Raw genomic sequence first — 24,716 nt, 5'->3', positions numbered from 1 at the left:
TTAAAAGTTTTCATTCTTTTTTGTGGCTGAGTAGTATTCCATTGCATGTGTGTCCATTAGCTACAGCTTTCAAGGCAGTTTTTCAATCCTCCTTTGGAATGAGAAGGACAAAGTTCAAGGCCAAGATCCTTTCCTTTGGGGCACTCACATGGTTGTTTATGACACCTGTTTTCACCAGACCATAGCTAGGGTCCAGACCCTCCCCTTTTCAGGCAGAATGACCAGTCAGTTTGTTAGATGCAGGTAGAAGCTAGTTCTGCTGCTTTGACCCACAGGACGGAGTCCCTTTCTGAATGACCTGGTAATGGTGACCTGCAAAGTCATTCTAGCAGCAAACCCAGGACATGCCGTGCCGACCTGCTCACGGGTGAGAACAGACCAGGGAAGAGGCAGGTGCATTCCGCCCGCCCGAAGGGCACGGACCCTTTCCAGGACCTCAGACCAGATGCCAGGCAACATTCGAAGCATGCGGCCACTTCCCCTGTCCTGAGTCACCCTCATCACTTGGCTTCCTTAGGAGTTTGCTTGAAGAGAAAATAGGCTGTTCAGGCCAACACACACGCTTGTCTGTTCGGCAGGTTTATTTTTCATCATAAATTAGTAAGATGACATTCGGAGTTCTCCACTTCACTCTCAGCATGTCTGTCTCTCTGAGACCAGTCACCTCAAGGGTTCTGACAAAATAGTTCTGAACTTGTGAGGCTGAAGGCCAGACCCCAGATAAGACACTTCCGTGAGGCTCCCCGACTTCTGGTCAGCCCGTCCCGGTGGATGAGGACACAGAGCGGGGGTCCTCGGCCCTGACAGGGCTTGCATCCCTGTTTAAAAGAATATGGAACATAGAATTCCTAGGAGAAGATACAGGCTCTTTGACATCAGTCTTAGCAATCTTTTTTTGGATCTGTCTCCTCAGGCAAGGGAAACAAAAGCAAAAACAAATAGATGGGGCCACAACAAACTAAAAAGATTTTGCACAGCAAAGGAAACCAGCAGCAAAATGGAAAGGCCGCCTCCTGGATGAGGGAAGGTCCTTGCAAGCAATGTATCTGATAAAGGATTAATAGCCAGAATATGTTAAGAACTCACCCAGCTCAACACACACACACACACACACACACAAAATCTGATTAAAACATGAGCAGAGGACTTGAATAGACATTTTTCCAAAGAAGACATGCAAATGGCCAACAGGCTCATGAAAAGATGCTCAACATGGCTAATCATCAGGGAAATGCAAATCAAAGCCAAAATGAGGTATCACCTCCCACCTGTCAGAATGGCCATCATCAAAAAGACACGAAATAACGAGTGCTGGTGAGGATGTGGAGAAAAGGGAACCCTTGTGCATTCTTGGTGGGAATTTAAATTGGCTCAGCCAGTTTGGAGCCTGTATGGAGATTCCTCAAAAAATTAAAAATAGAACTACCATATGATCCAGCAATCCCACTTCTGAGTATTTGTCTAAGGAAAATAAAAACACTAATTGGAAAAGATATATGCACCCCTATGACATTTTGATGGACCTAGAGGGTATCGTGCTAAGTGAAATAAGTCAGACAGAGAAAGGCAAATACCATATGATTTCACTCATATGTAGAATCTAAAAAACAAAACAAACATAAAACAGAAACAAACTCACAAACAGGTGGTCGCCGGGTGCCGGGGGGTGAGTGAAACAGGTGAAGGAGGGTGAGAGGTACAGAGCTCCAGCGGCAAAGCAACTGAGTCACGGGGACCAACAGTCAATAACGTTGAGACGACCTTGTGTGGGGACAGATGGTTACTAGACTTACCATGGTGCTTAATTCGTAATGTATATAAATGTCAAATCACTATGTTGTATACCTGAAATACTTAATATTGTGCATCAACTATCCTTCAATTAAATAAAAAAGGGAAGATGAACGCCCAGCCTCAGCCCAGATCAGTGAAAAGCAGGGTCTTTGGAGGCGAGGCTGGGACAGTGGCTTTTCTTAAAAGCCTCCCGGGAGAGTCTACTGAGCTGCAGGAATTAAGAACCACTGGCTTCGTGTATTTCTATTTCTAAGATGAAGACAGAGCCCTTGGGTGCTGGAACCCATGTGAGCAGTCTTCTGATCTGAATTCTACTAAACACTAGTAACAGGGCTGGTTACCATACACTGAGGGCCTAATTTGTGTCAACCACTGTGTTACGCCCTTTTCTATACGGTATCTGAAAACCCAAAACAATCCTGTAGGGTAGACATTTTTAGCCTCATTTTTAAAAGTTTTAATTTATCTTGGTTTTTTAGCTCAGAAAACACAAAGGTGAAGTCACGTGATCAAAACTCACATAGCTGGTTAAGCAAAGAGGCCAGTATCTCAGCCCGGGTTTATCTGATTCCGAAGTCCGAGCCTTCCCCTCTGCCAAGTCTCTCAGCCCCTCATGACTGTAGCAAGCACGATTCCAGTGTCCAGGTCAGTAATGCTTTTCCCCAAAATTCCACCCATAGAAAATCCAGCTGGGAAGACCGTCCCTCCAGAGACAGATGACGTGAGGCAAACTGTTGTGTTCAGAAGACTCCACTCATTTCTTAACCGCCATCTAATTTTCTAGAACGGCAAACTAGAGGCTAATTTTGAGCTGAATTACACTTGTGTTTTTAATCAAGGGGCCAACGTTATTGATGAGGTAATAACCCGTCCTCTCTGTTTACTTTAATCCTTGAGCAAACAATAATTTCCCCCATGAAACTCACTCTGACCTTGCATCTGGGGACTCACGGCAGTGCCTGAGTCTGAAGACGCCCGGAACAGTGGCATTAGGTGCATAAAACATCAAAACAGAGAGCCTCTCAGCTGCGGAAGGAGCTCTGAGGTGGAAAGATCTGCAGTTACGCTAGAAGCACCTGTGCCCGTGGGGAGAGGCCTCCCGTGCTCTCCGCCCCCAGGCAGAGGATGGGCGCACCGGCTCCCGCCTCCCTAAGCACTGCTGGGAAACCAAAGCGCTGGGCTGAGTTATCCAGACGCGGGTCTGCAGGGAACTCTGATCACTTCCCATGCTGCTCTCAAAGGGAAAGTCCTTTTATAAACCGGAGAATCAGGCTTCAGCGTCAGGGCCTGTGGCACACACCGTGTCTCGAGATGCTGTCGTCCATGGTGCAGGTGCGGGAAGAACACTCCTAGCCACACAGGCAGGTGGTCTGTTCAGATGGTTTCCTTAACTTCCCAAGTTTGTGACGGTTTCCCATTTTCGTGCTCTCGAACCTCCAACCCTCAGCCTTTACCCTGAGACGCTCTTCCGTGGGAACAACGGGTCCATCTGATGTTTAGCACGTGGGAGGCTCGTAAATACTGAGTCAACGACGGAGGTGGGGGCAGAGGTGGCGTGTCCCCGGGACTCTGCTGGGGGCCTGGCTGGCATGATTGCATTCTGTAAATGTCACAACTCAAAGTGAGGACTCCCAGCTCCAGAGAGCGTGTAGCCAGCAAGCAGTGCAACCATCCTGCAAATGGGTCTGTCTGCCTTCGACCTTCATGCCCTCTTCTCTGTACCACTGACCCCTCCTCTGTCCAGAATGGTGGGCTCAGCCTCTGCCCACCTGTCCTCCTCCCTGTGGAAGGTCTTGGGCTTGGCCACTGGAAAGTTAGCTTAATACATTCAGTAAAGGCCTGTTCTGCCTCCAGGTCCCTGAGCCTAGGCTCCCAGCCCACGCAGAGGCTGAAATCTGGGCCAGGTTAACCCCCCACAAGCCCGCCACGAGGGCCAGGGAGATGCAAGGATGCGACAGCGCAATCCGGCCGAGGAATCAGTGGGGCTTCGTGAAGTGGGTGGTGTGTCACGCAGGCCTTGAAGCAGGCAGGGTGGGGAGTGACGGCAGAGGACTCAGCCTGCTCGAAGGCCAGATCCGGGTTCTCCTGGGTGCAAGTCCCAGCTTCGCCGCTTGGTCAGCAGCATGACTTCCCTGCCCAGCAACCTCACGCAGATGCTCTTCCTCCGTGTCCCACATCGTCTTACTTACGCTCCTGTCCCGGCTGTCAACACTCGGGATCAGTGCAGTTAATTACTGATCTGCCTCCTTCACCGAAGTGCACAAAGTCTCGCTCAACTTTGTGTTCGTGGAAGATAGCACTCGGTGGGCGCTCAGTATTACGAGCTGAGTCAACAGATCACTGCGAGCGTGGGCTGAGCCCCTGCCCCTCTCCGGACCCTCCTAGCACGACCAGTCAGGCAGCATCCACAGCGATGTCTGTTTCACAGAGGGCCACCTGAGCCAGGCCCAGGTGTACGCTCAGCTCCACACGGAGGCGGCCGCGGTGCGCGCTAAACCACGCTAGGTCCCGCCTCCAACACTCCTTCTGAACCCAAAGAGTGATTTATTCACAATTTGTCTTTCCTTTTAAAATATAATCTTATTCTCCACACTGTAAGCTCCAGGAGAACAGACATTTTGTCTCAGCTGTCTTTCCATCCCCTGCAACAGCCGATGGGATGTTTTGCGCATAATACCTGTTCAAGCAACACCTGAGAAATCAGCGCTGGGCTTCTGCTGAAGTTTCTCGACAACACTGTAGAGGGACCGTCGCCCTGGACTGTACCAGGCGTGTCTTACACGTGTCTCAATCCAGTTTCATTCCTACAAGATAGTATGACTTTGCCATTTTGTAAGTGAGGAACGTGAGCTTAGGGGCTATGGGACTGGCTCCAGGTCTGGGGGCTGTGAAGGGCTGGCTCGCTACCTACTCATTGTGTCTCGTTAGCATGGCAGGCAGAGGAGGAGGCAATGAACATTGCAGCCACCAAGTCAGCACCAGGTCAGATCTAGGTTGGTCCTGGGAAAGACACCAAGATGTCTCTGACCAGAGAGATTCCCTGGAGAGGCGGGCAGCAACTCTGACGCCTGTGAACCGTCACACACCAGGCGGGGCTGAAGGTGCCCTGCAGCCCGCCTCCATTTCCTGGGACTGCAGTACCTGCTCCCAACAGGGCTGCATCCAGCCTCTGGGACAGGTCCATCCAATTCATTGCACTGGGCTTCAATCTGCCTAGCAGTAAACTCACTTCACTTCTCCTGAAAAATTTTCAAGTTGCCCATCAACTGCATTTTTCCCCCTTGTCCTAAAGCCTCCCCAGGGTCCTTAAATGTTATCATCTTTCCATAGAAGAAAGGAAAATTTTTATGCCAGAGAAAATGATAGATTCAATTCATTTCCAGTAAAAACTTCCAAAAGACATCCAACATTATTCAACATGAGGCTGTTAAGCTTATCAGTCTGTCCTCAGTTATTAAATGCGTCAAAATCAATGCAGACTTTGAAACAGTCTGGGAGTTCACGAAAAACAGAGTAATTATTTCAGAAGGACAAGAACCATTTCAGCTTTGTACCTAATCTGAAATTCTAATAATAAAGCTTTGCCCTGGTGGCACATGGGACAGAGGCTAACAGGTAGATCCGAGCACGTGAATTCCAGTGATTCCCCAGCCATCACGGTTCGACCTCCCCAAACTGCCAGGCAATGTGCGAGTTTATTAAAACAGATGCTTGTAAAGAAACCGTGGAACAGCCATCCCGTGGAGTACGTGATCTACCCCCAAGCCTGGTCTCCTCCTGGGTCCTCAGCAGGCTTCTATCTTCCTAGCCGTGCCTTCCCCTCACCCCTACCAGCCAGCCCGTGGCCAAACCCTGCCCCCACCCCAAGAGCTTCATCGCCCACTCCGGTCCCTCCAAACCCTTCTCTACACCTCAGGCTGGGATTTCCTTCTAAATGCACAAATCTTTCCACCCTCGCCTGCCTGCTTCGACATAGGATCATAAACCTTCTCTCAGTTTGTAACTTTACATTCAGCAAATCAATGTAATTTCAAACCAGTTCTAATCCATAGTGTAAGATACAGTAAAATAGTCCATATGATGCATGTAACTCCAGACACCACGTTGCCCGTTCTCTGTGTTCACGACAAAAAATTTTTTAAATGTATCTGTTGGGCAGAGCACAACCACTGAGACGGCTTTTAGGATGATAAATACACGTGATGCTGGGAAGGTAGGTAAGACGCTTACCGGAAGTGATGTTTTCTGAAGCTTCCCACCCAACCGTCTAAACCACTGACAGGCAGTTGTGTACGTCTACTTTCCTCATCATTCTATCATTTTTTTTCCCTTAAAATAAGTGCAACACTCTGGCAGGTTATTAAAAACTAGCCAGCTAAAGTCCTGCCAAGAAAACATTCATTTTTGCTTCCTAAAACAAACACCATTTGGAAAATGGTTTCTTCCTGATGGGAAAAAGCTACCATCAAACAAAAGTTTCTGTAAATAGGTTACAAACACACCAGTCATTGCGCCTACCACCCCAGCACGTGCACAGACAGTACGGCACCACTGTCTTGTTTCTGGGCTTTGCGGTTGACACTTTGTGACATGACCGAGGGCAGGGAAACCCCAGCCCCTCTCCCGTGGTCTTCTAAACGCCCCAGCACGTGCTCTCCGGGGCCTGCCAGGAGAGTGTCCCACCGCCACCCAAGTCTTGCACGATCGCCCAAGGCGGACAGTCACCCCTCAGTCACTTTTTAGTGTCTTCTGTCAAGTGGGCCACAACGCAGAGGTTCCTAAATCTACAGAAACTGCGTGTTCGTCAGAGAGGACCTGACAAGGCGGAGTGGCCTTTTTCAGGCAGGGCAGATTCACCCAAGGCGTCCTGCCTGCTCAAACTGCAGGCAACATAAACTCAGCTTCTGCCACGCAAAACCTTGAGACCGGTGTGTTTTGTTCAACCCACCTCCCTCTTCACGTCAGGGACAGGTGAGAGGTCGGTTCCCATCCTAATGACCAGTGCCGTTTAAATTTTTCCTGCAGTAAATGGAGGCGCTCCGTGTCCAACTATTTTAAAAGACAGAGGGCAGTGGGACGTGGACTATGTATAAGCCCTGACCTGGAAGATACAGCTTCCATTTGCCCTCTGTCCCTGCCACCTCATCTAAGAAGCTGAAGTTTCTCCAGCACCACCCCCGAGCCTGTCTAGGCACCCCACCTGCCAACGGTCTAGTGCGTCAGCTGGACCCTTCCTTTCTCAGCTCCTCACTGCCCAGCAATCAGAAAGCTCCGCCCTGCCCGCACTGCGGCCTCTGCCCTCTCATTCCACGCCAGCTCACCCTAGAAGCAAAGCATCCTCCAGGTGGCTACCTTTCCAACGCTGTATGTAGAGACCAGTGTTCCAACCCCTCTTAAGTTTCCGGTGGCCATCCCTCAGATAATTTGTTTCTTTGACAACACTCCTAGCAGGTCAACTCCAGAATGGCAGCGACCTTATAGAAGAAATACGACACGGATCTTCAGACGAGTTATGGGACAGGCCCAAACCTGGATGGCGAGAATCTTCTGGGAGCCTTAGAGAACTAGATTCCTCATCTACTGTGAGTCAAAACCTTCGGGGATGTATCTCAGGAATCTGAACATTTGTTAAATTCCCCCAGTGAGTCTGCAAATTATCTAGATTTGGAAGTGACTTATCAGGATGACGGTAGTTTTTCTTGATCTTAGAGTTTTGCCTACAAATGTATGTATGTTATGTATGACTGGACATTGTGCTCAACACCAGAAATTGATACACTGTGACTGTACTTCAATTGTAAAAAGTTTTGCTTATTTGAAAATAATTAGGAGGCATGGAGTTTTCATTAAGTCCTACATCAGTTTAACTATGGGGCGAAACACTGACAGCAGGCAAGGAAATTTAAGAAATGAACCCATTTTTAGGGTGACTGTAGCAAGTGACACATGACACAGACTAGTGCAAGCTTTTTTCCTCAGGAGTCAGGGCTCCACAGCGCTCACTTGAGGGAGAATTCCTGAGCGTAATCTAGGAACTTTCCAGAGGGAAACACAGGGTAAGAGCGTGGCCATGAGATCAGACCTGATGGACACCTGGACCTCCCGCTTTCCAGCTGGGCGACTTCGGGAAAAATCGCTGAACCTCTGAAGAGCCTGTTTCCTCTCTTGTCAAATGAGGACATCAGACTTCAGGGACACGCTGTCTTCAAGGTGAACATCTTTAAAAAATGTGGAATGCTGGGCACAGGGCCTATCACACTCAAGTCAGAAAACAGAACGCAGTCGTCGGCTCCCACGACAGTCTGGCCCCCCCATTTCGGCGTTTACTCCGAGACACCCCTTCAGAGACGTGAACAAACCAGAGTGCTTCCCGGCCAGGGTTCCCAAGAACGGTGAAGCTTAAAGAAATGGTGATTGAGTCCCTCAACAATGAGGCGCCCTTCAGGTTCTCAAGCTCATGAGCCGACTTTACAGGAGGAATTACTGCCTGGAAGGGAAGAGGGGCACCAGGGACAGTGACTTTTAAGGTATTTTGTCCTCTAAGAGTCCGTAACTCTAAATCTTTAAATTTGGGATTTTCGGAAAGGCAGTGCTACTACACAAAGAAAATTGAACGCAAGGTACGTGCTGATTAAACACAGGCACGTATGGAATGCTGTCCTACACACATAAGATACGTTCTGGGAAAATCTCTTTGGAGAAGAAAAGTGAGCAAAAGCAGTAAGACAATTTCCAAAGTATATACTTCTATTTCGCAAACGTATTTTAGGAAAAAAGGAAAAAACACACAAAACCCCACAAGCACAAATAAACCAACTTTAATAGATATTATTTTGTATTTATATAGCGCCTTCTTCAAGAACCTTAGATGCTTTACAGACATTATATCTAATTAATCCCCACAACAACCCTGTGAGGTAGGTGTTACTCCCATTTTACAAGATTGGGAGACTGAAGCACAGAGAGGGTAAGTGACTTGCCCAAGGGCACACAGGCTAAATTCACTGAAGAGCCAGGACCTGAGTGCTTTAGCCTCCCAGCTCCCAGGTAAACACCTCATGAGAGAATCTTTAATGAAAAGTATCTTCAAAGGAAGTATCACGAGTAGTATGTTATGAAGGTGAGGTCTTCCTACTGCCGTCAAGGAAAGAAAACACCCTACACTGATGGTTAGAGGCAACAAGACCCATATATTACACACCCCCTTCCCTTTGCCTAAAGTCTCACGGCTCCTGTCTTGAGCAATCTTCTCAAGTTTCCAAGACAGAAGCCGTGTGACTTAGAAGCGAGACTTAATTTAGAATATTTACTTTCAGTTATGATAATTTATAGAAATTTTTCTTCCAATATACAAAATATGGGACAGCCATCCCAACAAACATGTACACCGCTAGACAGCACTCAGCCACCATGCACAACGAGACCCGCCCCTCCTTCCCGGCAGTCAACCTCCACACAGCCTCGCGGCGCGCTCTCTGTGGGCCACTTGCCTTCCTTACTGTATCTACACCCCCCCCCAACCCTAACCCTATATATTTTTAAAGTATACTGAGTTTCTGATAAACTTCAAAACATTTTACGTAGATGCAGCTGCACCAAGAGTAAAAAGTAAATTGGGAACCATCACCCCAGAGCCCCTCCCCCGACAGGTCAGACTGTTAAACAAGGTGTAGGTATGAACAGTGTGCGACTACCATGGAACTCAGTAAAAATGCTATAACTTGCTTTAATAGGAAATTTAACCTTGGATTTTACTTTACTGTATATATATTTTTAATGTGAAATGTAAAAACAAACAGCACAGTATCCCAATGCTGTACCTTTATGCAAATGACTTCATCTATCTTTCTCACACGTGCTGCAGCCCCAGTGCAAGTGAAAACTGGTTCAGCTTCCCGTACTCCTCACCTCTGTACTGAAACAAAGCTTCCAATTCCAAAGCAATTTTAAGCCCTCAAAATAAAAAATGCATCCATCTCTGCAGCTATGACCTTGCCCACACTCTTGGCTGTGATTCTGTGTGTAATGTTGGTATATCTGGTGGGCCACGTGGTTTGTACAAAACCAGTCCAGCCAGGGTAAGGCTTTAGAAACTGTATCTTAAAAAGCAATCTGTCAAAATACATCATATTTTTCTCCCGGCACATCTGTTTAGACAGCCCAATTAGCTAAGTGACCCTGTTGAAGATCTATTCACGGAACGAATAGGTGAAGTCATTTCCTGAGCTAAAAGATACAGATAATAAATGTTAATAATAGCAGCAGACAAAACATTCTTTTTTGTTGTTTGTTTCTGAGATTCAACAGTATTAGTAAAATAAGTTTAGAAAATTACAGCAATTTGAAAAAAAGATTACTGCCTGAAAAGACTTGGATAAAGAACATCGAAGACCTGACTGCTATTCTTTTGACGATATATTCAATTATTTTCTGCAAGTTACACTCGGCCACTGTCAGGCAACTTACTGATGCATGGAAAGGGTCAACTGCAATGGCTGACAGACATTTTACATCACGTATATTACTTCCTCAAACCCCCAACAGAATGAAGGCTTTGCAAACACAAAGTTGAACTTCTGAGCACCCTTCCGGTAAGATTTGTAAAGGTGGGAGGGAGAACAAGGACTTGCTTTCACAGTCCTCCTGGTCAGCCTCGTCAGAATGTCCTCCTCACGGGGTCTGCTAGCTCCGCCGGCGCTGGGGTTAGGAGGGCTCACTGCCTTCCAGGGTAGAGAACACACGGAAACAACCTAACTGCTCTGACAGCGATTTTCAGGACGTGGCCTCAACCTGAAAGAGTGTTTAAGAACCCTCAAGGCCCGCCCGCCAGCCCCGCGCCAGGGCTCCTCTGATCGCTCCCACGGCTACAGGAGATTTCTGATAGTTGTTTATTTTACTGAAATTAAAGCAGAATAAAATGACTGACTGACAACTAGGACAAATATTTAGCCAGAGATATCAGTTCCTCCTGAAAAAGAATATTTACCTCCTCTCACTGCAAGTTTTCTTAAAGTAACTTACAATTTAAAATAGAGTTTAAAATTCACCTTAAAAATAGAAACAAACAAAAGGATTAGTTAAACTGACAAAACTAATAAAAATATGCTCAAACTTACTGACAGAATCGTGGGCACTTCATACAATACTTAGACTCTACCAGTTTTAAGTAAAATAAATAAGGAAAAAAATTGTAATTACAAAGCCAGTCTTTCCCCTTGGGGAAACAAAAAGCCACTTTTGACCAATTGTTCCCTAGATATACATACACTGTATATTATTATAAGCTTCTTCAGAGAAGCAAACGTATTTGTCTTCCTGACACTGGATTCTAATACCTGTTAGCTTCTTTACATCAGGAAGGGCAACTGCAAGTGTTGGGCCCAAAAGTGTTTGTGGTTTACGCTTGAAATGACCACCTGAAACTCCTCCTCTCCGTGTTCAACCCAGGCAAACACGAGCCAAGTGTTCAGTGTCACCTCCCGCAATCATCCGTTCAACCTCGCACAGACTCCTGCTCTTTCCGCGGCACCCCAAGGAGTTCGATCAGTATTGGTGCAATTAAGGAAGAGAAAATGCATGTCAATTACTGGAAGGCTGTTTTACAAGAGGAGCTGGTATCTCTGATTTCGCTTCCTTGTTGCATGGAACTGCGCAGACAGCAAGATACCTGAGCAAATCAATCAACTACCGTGATAGGAAGAGCCTGCCAAGCCACAGCCTTTGCTTTATTGTGTGCAAAGTGTGCCACTGCCCCCTGAGCTTCCTGCATTTCTCTTTGCGTGAAAAATCAGTGCTTGATCCTTTCCCAAACAACCAGAGAAGAAATGAGGCAGAAAGTCTCTCTCCGTCACGGTTCCCTCAGTCCCGGGACTGGTAGAAAAGGATGTAGCCAGACTCAGAGTTCTTTGAGATATCTGAGGTCAACCCGTAGAATTCTTCAATAGCTTGTGCATCTATTTTCTGCGAGGGAAAACACACACATTAGTATAAAAATGACCTCTGTGAACTGCTGAAATCCAGTAAAATCTTCAACATTTCTTAAAATAATGCCTTTCATTTTCTCATTTATAAAACAGCTCTGTACAACCAGAATGGCTAAAAGATGGCTGATTCCCAGTGCTGGCGAGAACACAGAACGAATGGAACTCCTGCATACAGCCGGCAGGGATGTCAAACAGCACTGACACTGGGGAAAACGTTTAGCGTGATTTTCAAAAGCTGAACATTCAGTTACCCTCTGATCCAGTGATTCTAGTCCTAGATATAGGCTGAATTATAGGAAACTACTAATTGTCAACCATTTGGAACCTACAAAAATGGCAATTTCATATGGTCCAATCTAATGTATACCCCAAAAATGAGTGCGTATATCCAGCAAAAGACTCACACAAGGATAATCGAGGTAGTTTTATTTGTAACAGTCAATAATAGACAGAAAGCCAAATTTCTAACTTGGTACATTTGTACCATTAAATTACAAAATTACAAAGCAGTAAGAAAGAACCACTACTGCAGGCAACAAGAGTAAGAACTGTACTGACATTATGATGAGTGTAAAAAGCTAGACACAAAAGCAGTCACACTGGATGAGCCCACTTATATTCAAACACAGGCAAAATGAATCATAATAATAAAACTCAAAATAGTGGGTCCCAGGGGGTGGTGGGGAAGGCATGAAAATGGTGGGTATGGACCAGCAGGAGGAAAAGAGGAGCTTTTTGCTGGGGTGTTGAAAACATACTATCTTTTTTTTTTTTTTTTTTTTTTTGGTGGGGGGAGGTAAATTCAGGTTATTTATTCTTAGAGGAGGTACTGGGGATTGAACCCAGGACCTCATGCATGCTAAGCATACTCTCTGCTACTTGAGCTCTACCCTCGCCCTAAAACGTACTACGTCTTGATCTGGAAGGTGGCTACGTGTGTGTGTGTATACACACGTGTGCATCCACGTGTAAAATTTCAAGTTGTTGCTTAAGATTTGCATACTTTACTGTGTCTTACAGCTCAATAAATTATTTTTAATAATGATTTTTTTTAAACTTGCTCTGTTGTTGAAAGATTTCCCTTCTTTTACTCTAAATGTTTTTAAAGACAGCTGACCATTCCAGCACTAGGACTGGAAGTAAGAAGTAAGAATCATACCACAGTCTGAAGACCCAGACACCTGTCTAACTTTTATCACCTGTCCTGTGCAAGTGAGAAGCTGGTAGAAAAAAGTGAAGAGCAAAATACACACACAACTTCCAAGAAAAATAAGAAATCAGAAAGCTACTTACTTCTACAATGTCGTCATCAAACAATAACCAGAAGTCATGACTCTTAACTATTGCAATATAATGGCCTCGATTGGGACCACTGAAACAAAGAGAAAGAAAAGCTCATTTCACACAGTGTTTACCAATATTTCTCTTCTATGCCCTACATTTCATGTTCTATAAAGGAGAAAAACTCAAACAGATAAAAATACTCCTTTTCTGGTCTTTCCCCCAAAGATTGAGTTACGCGGATGTGAACTGGCGTTCAATTTTAAACACCAAGCAACTGGCTCTCACTTTGAGGGCTACAGCCAGTGTTCTATTTATACAGAGCTACACTATTAATATTCTTTGCTGCCTTTTAAAATTATTATTTTTTGAAGTAATTTTCACATTTGCTTTTATGAAAAATTTAAATAAAAACTTCTAGCATTTTGTGAGCAGAGCATGCTGAATTAAACTACAAAACAAGGCAGGTAGAACTATTTCTGAGTCTTATTCCCTTGGCAATAGTCTTCCTCTTAAGGAAGGATCCCACACGATGCTTGAAAAAGTAAAGATATGGAATCCATGCTTCAAGTTCAATCAAGCTTGAACTTCATAAACTTCTTTAAACAAAAGACTTTTTTTAGTATTATTAGTGCTATACTTAAGTATTTAACCCTTAACACCATTATAATTATTATAATAGCCTCTGAATCTCATTTTAAACAAATCTGGAATACAGAAATACAGAAATGTGTAAAAATAAAGGTGGAATTATTTCTCTTACAAGAAATTCTTTATAAAGAACATGTCAAAGATTGTAATCTCTCCCAGTTTAAGTATGACTCATTATAAAAGCTGATACATTATTTTTATTAAATTATAATTCTATCACAATTTTATTATAGAATTTGAAATAATTTTCAACAAGTTATTCTTTATGATGAATACTATTTTAAAAGTAGCAACCTCAGATACTAGAACAAGCCACCTCCAAGTTTCATATGTCTCAGATCTTTGACCCTGTAGTTGAGTATCTGAGGTGACAAAATGACACAAACAAGAGCACTTTTTCACTACAGAGGAAAATACCTCAAAACTTAAAAAAAAAACAGAAAAAACAAAGCTTTTAAGCTAAAATAAACCTCTGGTCTGATCATTGCACCAAGGTTCTGTAAGTTATCTGATACTGTTTTCCTCTGCTCAGATGTCATCACTCTTAGTTTAGAAATTGAATGCTCCAAAAATGGAAAAGAAAGGTTATTACTGATGGTAAGAGCCAGGAGCCAGGCTGACACGGACCACGGAGGTGACAGACTAGGGCAGGAACCGACTCCCTCCGTGCTGTGCTGAGCAGAAAGCTGGGGGGTGGCAACTGAGAGGCTGGGGTGTTTTCCGTTGGAGAAAACAAGCTGTTAGTACAAGCTCCCCCAAACCCAGGGGAAAGCCGGAGGGCCCTGTTTCAAAGTTATTACAGGAAATTCTGAATAGTCAAGGAGGACTGCGTGTTCCAAATATAAACGCTATTCCGGTCTGAGAATTTTTTGAGCTATTTTATAAGTTAAGATCTACAGAGTGAGACAGTACACTAAACTGGCTAGCAGGAAATAAACACACGGATTCATAAAACTAGAGAACTTGACTTTGAAGATTATCTCCAAAGCGTTTTTAGTGTTTTTCACAACCATTAACATGATGAATATACCCAATCAATCTCAGAAATCACTGATTTTGTAAAATTTCTTTAAGCAGCATTGCTTTGTTTTGTTTTGTTTTGTTTTTTTACCAACAATCAAGAAAAAAAAGGAAATGAAAAACAGGACTTAAAAATTCTCAGAGTAATATTTAAATAATAAGAATAAAACATCAAGCCCAGACAATAACACACTATATTCATATATAAAACTTAGAAGGAGGAAATGGTAAGATGTTTCCTATCTGAAATAAACTTATCTTAGTGTGACAGCACTGAAGGATACAAGACCCCTGAAAGGCCCACACTGAGTCCCCGTGAGTGTCCTGAACGCGCACTGCCCTGCGACCCAGCACCCCCTCGACGAGCATCTGCGCCCGCAGACATCCTTGCGGCCTCACAGCATCCACCCCCACCCCAGCATCCACCCCACCACTGAGCATCGGCGCCCAGGAGCAGCCGCCCACCCCCCCCAGCACCCCGTACCTTCCACAGTGAACCACGACGGCAACGAGGTCGTACATTCTGTCAGGATTGGTTGCGTCGCCTGAAGTATTAAATAGACGAAGTTCTAAAGGAAAAACTACTCGGTAAGAAAGTTTTGTGTATCGATGAAGTTGATCCATGTATTTAAATCTTTTCAGATGCAGAGCTAAAATCATGGGCAGCTTTTTAACTTTCATCCTATTAAAATAGACATGAAAACAGAATTTCACATGAGACATTCGCCATGTCCTTAAAAGAACTGTCAAACTTTATGATTCAGCTGACAGCTGATGGTCAGTTTTAACAGCCCAGCACTGCCCACTTTTGCATATTTCCACCCATTACTTTTACACTGGGAAAGCAACACTCCACAAGTCTTCAGATGACCCCCAAACCATCATCACCACCAAAGCACATCATGTGAGGCAGCACTCGGGGCGGCTCTGCACAGTCGGAGCGGGACAGTCCTCTGTGGAGAAATCTGCATTTCTGACATACGGGTCCCTTACACTAAGGCTAAATGCACGTGAAGCCTATGGCTGGTGGAGGAAAAACCAGCGCCTGAAAGCTGCTAATTCCTTTGGATGTGAGGGGAGACTGGGATCCATCTGTCCTATTCATCTGTATCATTCTGAAGACTGAGAACAGCAGACAGCGAGAAAAGCATTAAAGACCGTCCCACTGAAGGCATCTGTTTGCCAGAGGTAAGACACAGCTCCCCCCTACAGGTGCTGCCTGCATGGGTCCTGGAACAGCCTGGAGCCCTTCCAACTGCCCCTCCCGGGAGGCCTTCGCTGCCCCACCTCACCTCACAAGTCTCCCCTCAGAAGACTCAGCTCACACGTTCTACCTTCTGGTGCAAGTAACTGTTCTCCACCCTCCGTCCACACTTCGCAGATCCACTCTGTATCTGCGCAGTTTATTACACTACAAAGTACCTAGATGATCATGGGTCTTTCTCTTCTCTCAGGGCCGGGACTCTGGGCGGACAGCAGCCATCTCTTTCATTCTATTTCTCCACTGTGAGCAATAGGCCTGGCACATAGCAGGTACCTGACGAACACTGCAGAACTGAATCCTGTATTTGCTCAGTGGAGCAAAACACTTTTCATAATTTATAAAATGAAGTTTACTAAGCTACTGCCTCTAATAAAGAGAAAAAAACTATTTTATAGCATTATTCTAAATCTGCCTCCTACAGATCTTAAATGTGGTGGGGCCCCTGATTATTCCAGAAGGATTCACTAGTCCATGAACCTGGCCTCTGGAAAACATTAGTGAAAATAAACGTCAACACTCAGTCACTCCTGGAAAGCGACCCAGCAATACGAATTCAGAGCTTGTGCAGAAGGAGAAAAGGGAAGCCGATTTCCTGCTCCAAACACCAGTTCCACTAACACACTGAAGAGCTTATAGGATGCTGGTTTCCTTCCACTCCAACTCACATGGAGAGAGGTTGCCTGAGGGAGCTTCTGATCCCTGTCACTGTTTTGAAAAAAGTGGTCTCAGAAAGTAATGTTTTCTACAACAGACAAATATGTTACAGGAAAAAAAGGGAGGACAGAGAACTTTTTTTGTTTTTAGTTAAAGTTTGAATTAGACATTGATTTTTACCTTCTGTAAACTGACTTATAAATCCATTTTCTATTTAGATTTGTTAAATGGCACTTATCCACTACACAATGATTAAAATTGGGATGAATTTATGATACACATTTTCTGGTTTTTATATCTTTAAAACAATAAGGTGTACTCATTTTGCACTCTAATATAAGATGTGTTTACCTTTCTCAATAATACCTAATTATAATTTTAAACTATTTTTAAAAAGTAGAAAGATGGAAAAAGACAAACACTAACGGCCAGCTGAGCTGGCTTTGGCTGATGTTAATATTGGGCAAAGGAGAACTCAACAAGAGTGTTACCATAGGTAAAGGACATCCCATAATGATAAAGGCCAATTAATCAAGAGGACATAATCTTAAAAGTACATGCTCCAAATAAAAAAGCCTCAAAATCTGATGGAATTAAAGAAATAAACAGATAAATGGACAGAGTTAAAGTCTTTTACAGACTTCTCTCACGAACAAAAAATCAGGACTAGGGAAGCTACGAACAACCAAATGATGGATCTAATCAACATTTATGGAACATTCCATCTCAAACTGAAGGATGCAAGCTCTTCTCAAGCACAACTGGACATACCAATGTGCTGGACAATGAAAGAAGTCTCAACAAATTCCAGAAGACAGAAATCACAGAATATGTTCTCTGACAAAAATAAAAAACAGAGAATATCTATAAAACCCCTGAAATACAGAAACTAAGCTATATACTTCTAAATAATCCACAAAGAGAAAAAATCACAAGGGAAATTGAAACAGATGTTGAAATGCATAATGCAAATATGACACGTTAAAATTTGTGAGGACACAGCTAAAGCAACATTTAGAGGGAAATTTATAGCTTTAAACATTTAAATTAGAAAAGAAAAGGTTTAAAATCTAAGTTTCCACCTTAAGAAGCCAGGAAAGAAGGGGCTAAAACTCAAAGTACACAGAAATAATAAACTAACAAAAGGGAAACAAATCAATGAAATTGAAAACAAAAATAGAGATTCACAGCATTAAAAGCTATAAAATTCTAGCAAGGGTAATCAAGGAAAAGAGAAAACACACATAGTATCAGAAATTAAAGATAGGCTGTTACTACAGATTCTGAAGTGCTTGGGAGACTATTCAGCTTAAATAAAAAGGAATGAAATGTTGATACATGTAACTACTTGAACACATCTCAGGGGATTATGCCCAGCGAAGAAAGCCAATCTCAAAAGTTAACATACTACGCACACACTGCAAGATACCATTCACATGGCACCCTAACATGACAACACCACAGAGACGGAGCCGAGACGCGTGACTGCGGGGGGGGGGGGGGCGGGCGGGGGCAGCAGGGGTGCTGCGTGTGGCTATTTAACAAGGGAGATGGGACAGCCCTTACCTTGACTGCCATGGTGGTCACATGAACCCGCATGGGATACAACGGCACAGAACTACACACACACATGTGCACACACACATGAGCAAGACTGGTGAACCGTGAGTAAGGCCTATGGGCTGGAGCGAGGCCGGTTCCCTGGCTCTGGTCTTGTCCCATCCTCATGCAAGATGACGCCCGTGGGGGACTCTGAGGAAGGTGGTACACTTATCTCCTGACTTCTCCCTGTGCCACGTTTACAACTTCCTGTGACCCTAACTCATTTCAAAATAATAAGTTAAAAAATAAAGAAAGCAAGCTATAAGGAAATATTATGAATAACTTTATATTAGATAACTTAGATAAAATGGACAAATTCCTTCAAAAAACACAACTCACCAAAACTAAAGCAAGAAACAGCAAGGTGGGGGAGGATACAGCTCGAGTGGCAGAGCGCGTGCTTGGCATGCATGCGCTCCTGGGTTCAACCCCAGTACCTCATTAAAAAATAAATAAATAAACCAAATTACCTCCCCCCTAAAAACAGATAAATAGATAAATAAATAAACAATAGTCCTGCACCCATTTGTAATAAAAAACCCTTCTTTTCAAAGGAAACAACTGGACCAAATCACCTCCCTGGTGGGTTCTAGCAACATTTAAGAAAGAAAACCTGTCCTGCACAAATTCTTCCATCAAAGAGGAGAAGGAGCGACCCCCACAGGTCGCTGGGGCCAGCGACCACCCACCACCAAACACGGCGAAGGGCCACAGGCGGGTGAAGCTGCAGAGCAGCACGCCTCCTGACGGTCCACAGACGTGAACTCCCTCAGCAAAACGAGAGCAAACTGAATCCAGCAATACAGACCTACCTGGTGATGCAGTGATAATTATACTAAGTGTACTGATAATGTTTTTCCTCAAGTTGTTTTGAAAAATCAGTAACAGTAAAAATAAAGCAGATTTCTTTATACTTCCTAAAATTAACAAAGTAATAATAAACATGTAAGGGGCATTTAAAAAAATTAGTACAGCATAGGTTTCCTCCCAAAGAAAAGCACCATCACCCCAACTTAAATTTCCCAGAAATGTTAGCTCTCTGCGTCAACCGTATGCTGAGCAATGCGATTTTTAAAAACAAGCTTGTCTTCTTCCAACCTAATCAGAGTATCTGTCATGAGGCCAGGTTTCAAACTCAAATGACTGCAGCGGCACCACAATGGGGTGGAGGGAGAAGGGCGACGAGGAAGCAGGTGTTCCTACTCCCCGGAAGCAGACCCTGAGCCCAGACGTCTGCCTGGGATTTACCAAGGCGGTGCTCCTGGGGCGGGCGTCAGTCTCCTGCCTCAGGCACCACCCACCCAGGGCAGCTTCAGCTGAGCCCCACCGGGAAACCCCGGACTACGAGCTTCCCTGCAGATGTCTCTGCAGGCTTCAGACTCTGCTTAGAAAGACCTGCTTGCACGGGTGGCCCTCGGCTGGCATCTGGAAGTGTGATCTGGGGAGTGCGCCCACTGTCCCCCAACTGGGACAGGACTCTTGGAAGCTTGCTGGCTTCCCTCTGCTGACTGTACTCCTCACCTTTCCCTGTAAGAAATCTTAGCCGTGAGCACGACTGTACACGCTGAGTCCCGAGAGTCCTTCTAGTGTATCACCAAATCCAGCACCGAGTGGTGCTGGGGACCCGACACAGGACAAAATTGTGCACCATTTAAACAAGAACACAGCACCACTTTTGTGTGACTTGGCCCCAAACACACAGCTTGAACCTGATCATAAGAAAACATGAGACGAACCCAAAGAAAGACATTCTGCAAAATAACTCATCGCTTTCAAGTGTCAAGACAAAGAAAGTCAAGAAGAGACTACAGAACTGTCCTGATATAAGAAGACTAAAGAGACATGAATGCCAGATGCCGCCTGTGGGTCGGGATGGACATTTTCCTCTACAGAGGATGCTCCCGGGACATCTGGGGAGACTAAAACAAGGCCTGCGGTCCCAGGAACACGTCAGTGCTGCTTCCTGGCCTGGATGGACAGGGTAAGGGGAAAACTTCCTTGCTGGCAGCAAACAGCTGCCGAACGTCCACGGTCACGGGCAACATGGCAGGAACTCCCGCTCAAACGGCTTGGGGTAAAAGAGTGCTCCTGGCGCTGCCCACGCAGCCTTTCAGAGTTTGACGTTGTTTCAAAATAAAAAGTAAAATAATCAGGATGAGGACGAAGAGTCCATTTCCCGACACCAAAACACAGTCTTTGTAATAGTATCCTAAGAGGGGGCACAAAATCCCATGCAGGAACGGGGGGAAACGGGCTGGGGGCTGAGCAAAGTGCTTTCCCCTCTTCCTTCCTCGCCGAGAAGACGTTCACATAATCAGGGAAGCTTCAAAGCAAGCATTTGAACTGTGCTGGCTTATGCAGAAAATCACCCGAGGGCACAGAGCTGGATTTTGTTTATCCAGTAATTACCTAAGGAGTCCTAACTGCTGGTGATACAGTAAAGCACATTACTCATGTAACTGCCACAGTTCCCTTCCAGCTGGAAAAGCCCGTCTACACATCCACTGCCAAAGAATCACCATAAATTTCAAAAACACTCAGTTACCGTTTGTGTGCTTCCTGTTTGCTGCGACATTCTTCACAGTAATATTTGTATTCACTGCAGAGAGTTTCTGTGTTGCTGAAACCTCTGTGTAAAATTCAAAATAAATTAATTTCATCTATACCAGAAATTTATGATTCATTTTAAAATATTCTAAACCAAAGATACTCAGGAACTGTCAAAATAGATAACCCCACACTTACCTTAAGCAGTGAGTAATGGATGTGTTTTGTTCCACGTCAACAGAAAGGTCTAAAAAATCTTCATCTTTGCTGCTTATCTGTAAAAATAGGGAACTACCTTTGATTTCTTGAAACATCAATAAATCACTGACCCAAAATGACAGAATTAAATGCATCCTATTATTAGTAGTAAGTATATAAAGAATTCTGTTTCCTCAAGTGTAAAAGAAAACGACTTGATTTAAGTTACCCAAAAGAACACCAAATAAATGACTCTCCTTTTATGTAGAAGTAAACACCAAAGTGCACCTGTGGCTAATTTTCTTACTGGCAAAGGCAAGTGTGACATGAAATTCCATTACTTCCCCTAATCTGGATATTACCGTAAAGCACAAAACAAACTGTACTATATACACTGATTCTTAAAAACACAGGACAAGACTGAATGGGGGTGTTTGGCAAAGGACATGGTATCTGTACTGTTTTATCACATTTAAGAAAAAAATCTAGCCCAAAATGCCAGACTACAATCTTCACTTATGACCTTCCTTTATCACCCCTCCTCCAATTTAACGTCTTGTTTGAATTATGGAAAAAATCATCTTGTAAAAAATAACATTACCACTCATTCATTTGAACAGGAGGAGGAGAGAACCTCAGACGTCACCCTCCCTGGCTGTCCCCCCACTGACGACACAGGCGGGGACCTGATACAATAGGACTGATGTCCTTCTCGCTTCCCCGAGCCTCCCGCCGGCAGTGACCCACGCCCACCGAGCCAGTGCTTTCCTGTTTCCAGCCTGCATCAAGGTTGTCGGCTCAGGATCATTAACCTGTGATAGATTATGTGGCTATATATTACAGATGACGCACGTATGAGTACACGAGAGTGTCGTGTATACAAGGTACAGCGACACTGGAAGGCAAGTCACGTGGGTCTCAAAAGACTCAGCGAAAAAGGGGAATAAAGACAATCAAGAAAGGCAAGAGAACGCGATGTGCTTCAGGAAAAACAATTCACCGAGTTCCGTCGCAAAGCGAGGAGGGAGACAGGACAGTCTGGTGGAGGGAGGCTCAAGCCAGAACGGGCTAAAGAGAAACAGGGAAACAGGAGAGTCTAGTGTTTCTCAGAATGCGCTCTGTGCTTCTCAGACACTCACTGCCTCGGGGGTCTTCACTAGAAATGTTCACCCTTATGGCAACATTAAGACCCTGACATAAGGATGTTCTAGATGTCCCAGATACAAGTGGGCCACTATGCCTGCGGTCACCACTGTGCTGGCGCCGGCTGATCACCACGTGCAGCAGTACTTAAGTTCAAAAGTGTTTCCAAACACTGGTTGATATCGGGTTGTTGCTGGACACTCAGCATCTGGGAGACACAAACTCAGTGAAGAAGTCCAGGCTGGAGAGCGGGGCTGGGCGGTCGTCCGCACAGTGGTAATGAAAATGGAACACAGCCCTCCCCACGCAGAGTGAGAGGCAGCAAGAAATAAGCAGCAATTCACACCCTTAATTCTTGGGAGGCATCCGTCAGGATACATCACAGGCCACAGCGGGACCCCGTGAAGACGGGATAAGGGTCACCAGGAGTCCACTAGTGGTATCTGGGCACTAACAAGGATGGCCAGTGGACTCTGTGCAAAGTCTCAGAAGAGTAACAGGAGAAAATCTAGGGGACCTTGGGCTTACTGATGACTTTTTCAGTACAACAACCAATAACAGCATTTAAAGAACATCAAAAGCATTTCCATAAAGGAAAAACTGGACTTTATTAAAATTAAAATTTTTAAATTAAAACATCAGAAACTTCTGATCTGCCAAAGACTGTATCTCTTAACCATTTAAGATAAAACAAGCCACTAACCGGGAGAAAATCTCTGCATAAGACACGTCTGACAAAGGACTGATATCCAAAATATACAAAGAACTCTTAAAACTCAACAACAGGAAAACAAACAACCCAGTTTTAAAAATGGGCCAAAGACAGCACAGACACCTCACCAAAGAAGATACACCGATGGCAGATAAGCCTATGAAAGATGTCCCCTGTCGTATGTCACAGGGAAATGCAAATTAAAACAAGAGATACCACTACAAGTATATTAGAATCGCCAAATTCAAAACCCTGACAACAGCACATGCTGACAAGGATACAGAGCAACAGGAACTCTCATTCATCACTGGTGGGAACGCACAATGGTCCAGTCACCCTGAAAGACTGTCTGGTAGTCCCTTCCAAAACTGAACGTACTGTGTACCACACAGTCCAGCAACTGCACTCCTCAGTACTAACCAAAGGAGTTGAAAACTTATGTCCACACAAAAACCTGCACATGCATGTTTATAGCAACTTTATTCACTATTACCAAAACTTGGAAGCAACCTGGATGTCCTTCAGTAGGTGAATGGATAAACTATGGTACATCCAGACGATAAAATATAATTCAGCAATAAAAAGAGATGAGTTACCAAACTGTGAAAAGACATGCAGGAACCTTAAATACATACTGCTAAGTGACAGAAGCCAATCTGAACATGCAGCATTCTCTATGATTCCAACCATGTGGTATGTGGAAAAGGCAAAACGATGGAGGCAGTAAAATAATCAGTGGTGGCCGGGGCTGCGGGGGAGGGAGGAAAGAGCAGGTGGAGCACAGGGTATTTTCAGGGCAGTGAAACTACTGTCTGATACTGTCATGATGGATACGTCATACGTTTGTCAAACAAACAGAAAGCAAAGGACAGACAACACCAAGAGCGAGCCCTAATGCAAACTACGGACTTTGGTTAATTATGTTATCAATATTGTACATCACTAACGCAAGACGTTATTCTTAGGGGACAGTGGACGGGGGTGGGGGCAGTATTTGGGAAGTCTCTGTACTTTCCACTCAGTATTTTTTAGGTCTATTAAAAAAAAACAAAGAGACGGTTCCCTGTTAGTCTCTGCCAGTGCAAGTTTATCTGCCTCAGTCAACCAAGTAGACTATGTTGTTCTTTCAAACATCAGTAAAACATCTCCCTCCTTTTCTTGCTTTGGACTCCCTCTTCCAATGGACCACACCACTCTCCTCTGCTGTTAAAAAGTAAAGTAAAGACCGACTGGGCAAAAATCATCCGTGAATGCTAAATCTTGGGGGAGATTTTGATGAGGAACAAGGAATCTGTGTCTCCCACAGTCAGCCTACCAGTTACAAGGGCATAAAAAAGAGTCATGGTCAAGTGGAGAACCGAACAACACTGTGCATGGGAGGTTCAAATCAACCTCACCAATGAGGGTCAGACGGAACTGTGTGCCCAGGGGTGGACTCCTGAGGACAACGCGTTAACTACGAATTATGCCACCAGGAATCTGTAACTTGCATCAAGTGAGAAGGAAACATCAGACAAACTCGGTATGAGGAACGTTAGATTTTACAAGGAGGGGAGGGGAACATTCTTCCAGTGTGAATATCGTAGATGAGATGACTCTGGAAATGTCCCAAACTGAAGGAGGCTAAAGAAAACGTGGTCACTACATGCAATGCAAACTGCTAAACCCTAAAATTGGACCCTGAATTGAAGGAGGGAAACGCTACAAGGGACATGACTGGCTCAGCTGGGAACACAGTACAGTGGACGCCTGGTTAAGTCAGAGTCTGAGCGCTCACTCCTCACGTGGGAGCAAGGGAAGGCGCCGGCCGGCAGGAGGGCTGCAGTACCCGACCCCACCTGTGGACAGCCTTCCAGCGTCTCGCCCC

General features: G+C 44.7%; 1 protein-coding gene across 2 annotated transcripts in view; it reads right to left on the bottom strand.

Moving 5' to 3' along the window:
* Positions 1 to 8,596: 8,596 nt before the first annotated feature.
* USP12 (ubiquitin specific peptidase 12) overlaps positions 8,597 to 24,716 on the bottom strand; it is a 68,445-nt gene continuing 52,325 nt past the window's right edge. For both annotated transcript variants that reach the window (XM_031465791.2, XM_064493251.1), the window contains exons 5-9: positions 20,995 to 21,071; positions 20,795 to 20,878; positions 15,214 to 15,411; positions 13,071 to 13,149; positions 8,597 to 11,754 (exon numbers count right to left, since the gene is read on the bottom strand). In XM_031465791.2, the coding sequence (XP_031321651.1) occupies positions 11,653 to 11,754; positions 13,071 to 13,149; positions 15,214 to 15,411; positions 20,795 to 20,878; positions 20,995 to 21,071 (540 nt within the window). In that variant the 3' untranslated portion in view covers positions 8,597 to 11,652. The remainder of the gene's footprint in view (positions 11,755 to 13,070; positions 13,150 to 15,213; positions 15,412 to 20,794; positions 20,879 to 20,994; positions 21,072 to 24,716) is intronic.

Source organism: Camelus dromedarius, chromosome 13, assembly GCF_036321535.1.
Source record: "Camelus dromedarius isolate mCamDro1 chromosome 13, mCamDro1.pat, whole genome shotgun sequence".
Classification (NCBI taxonomy): domain Eukaryota; kingdom Metazoa; phylum Chordata; class Mammalia; order Artiodactyla; family Camelidae; genus Camelus; species Camelus dromedarius.
This window is presented reverse-complemented; position numbering and strand designations above follow the sequence as displayed.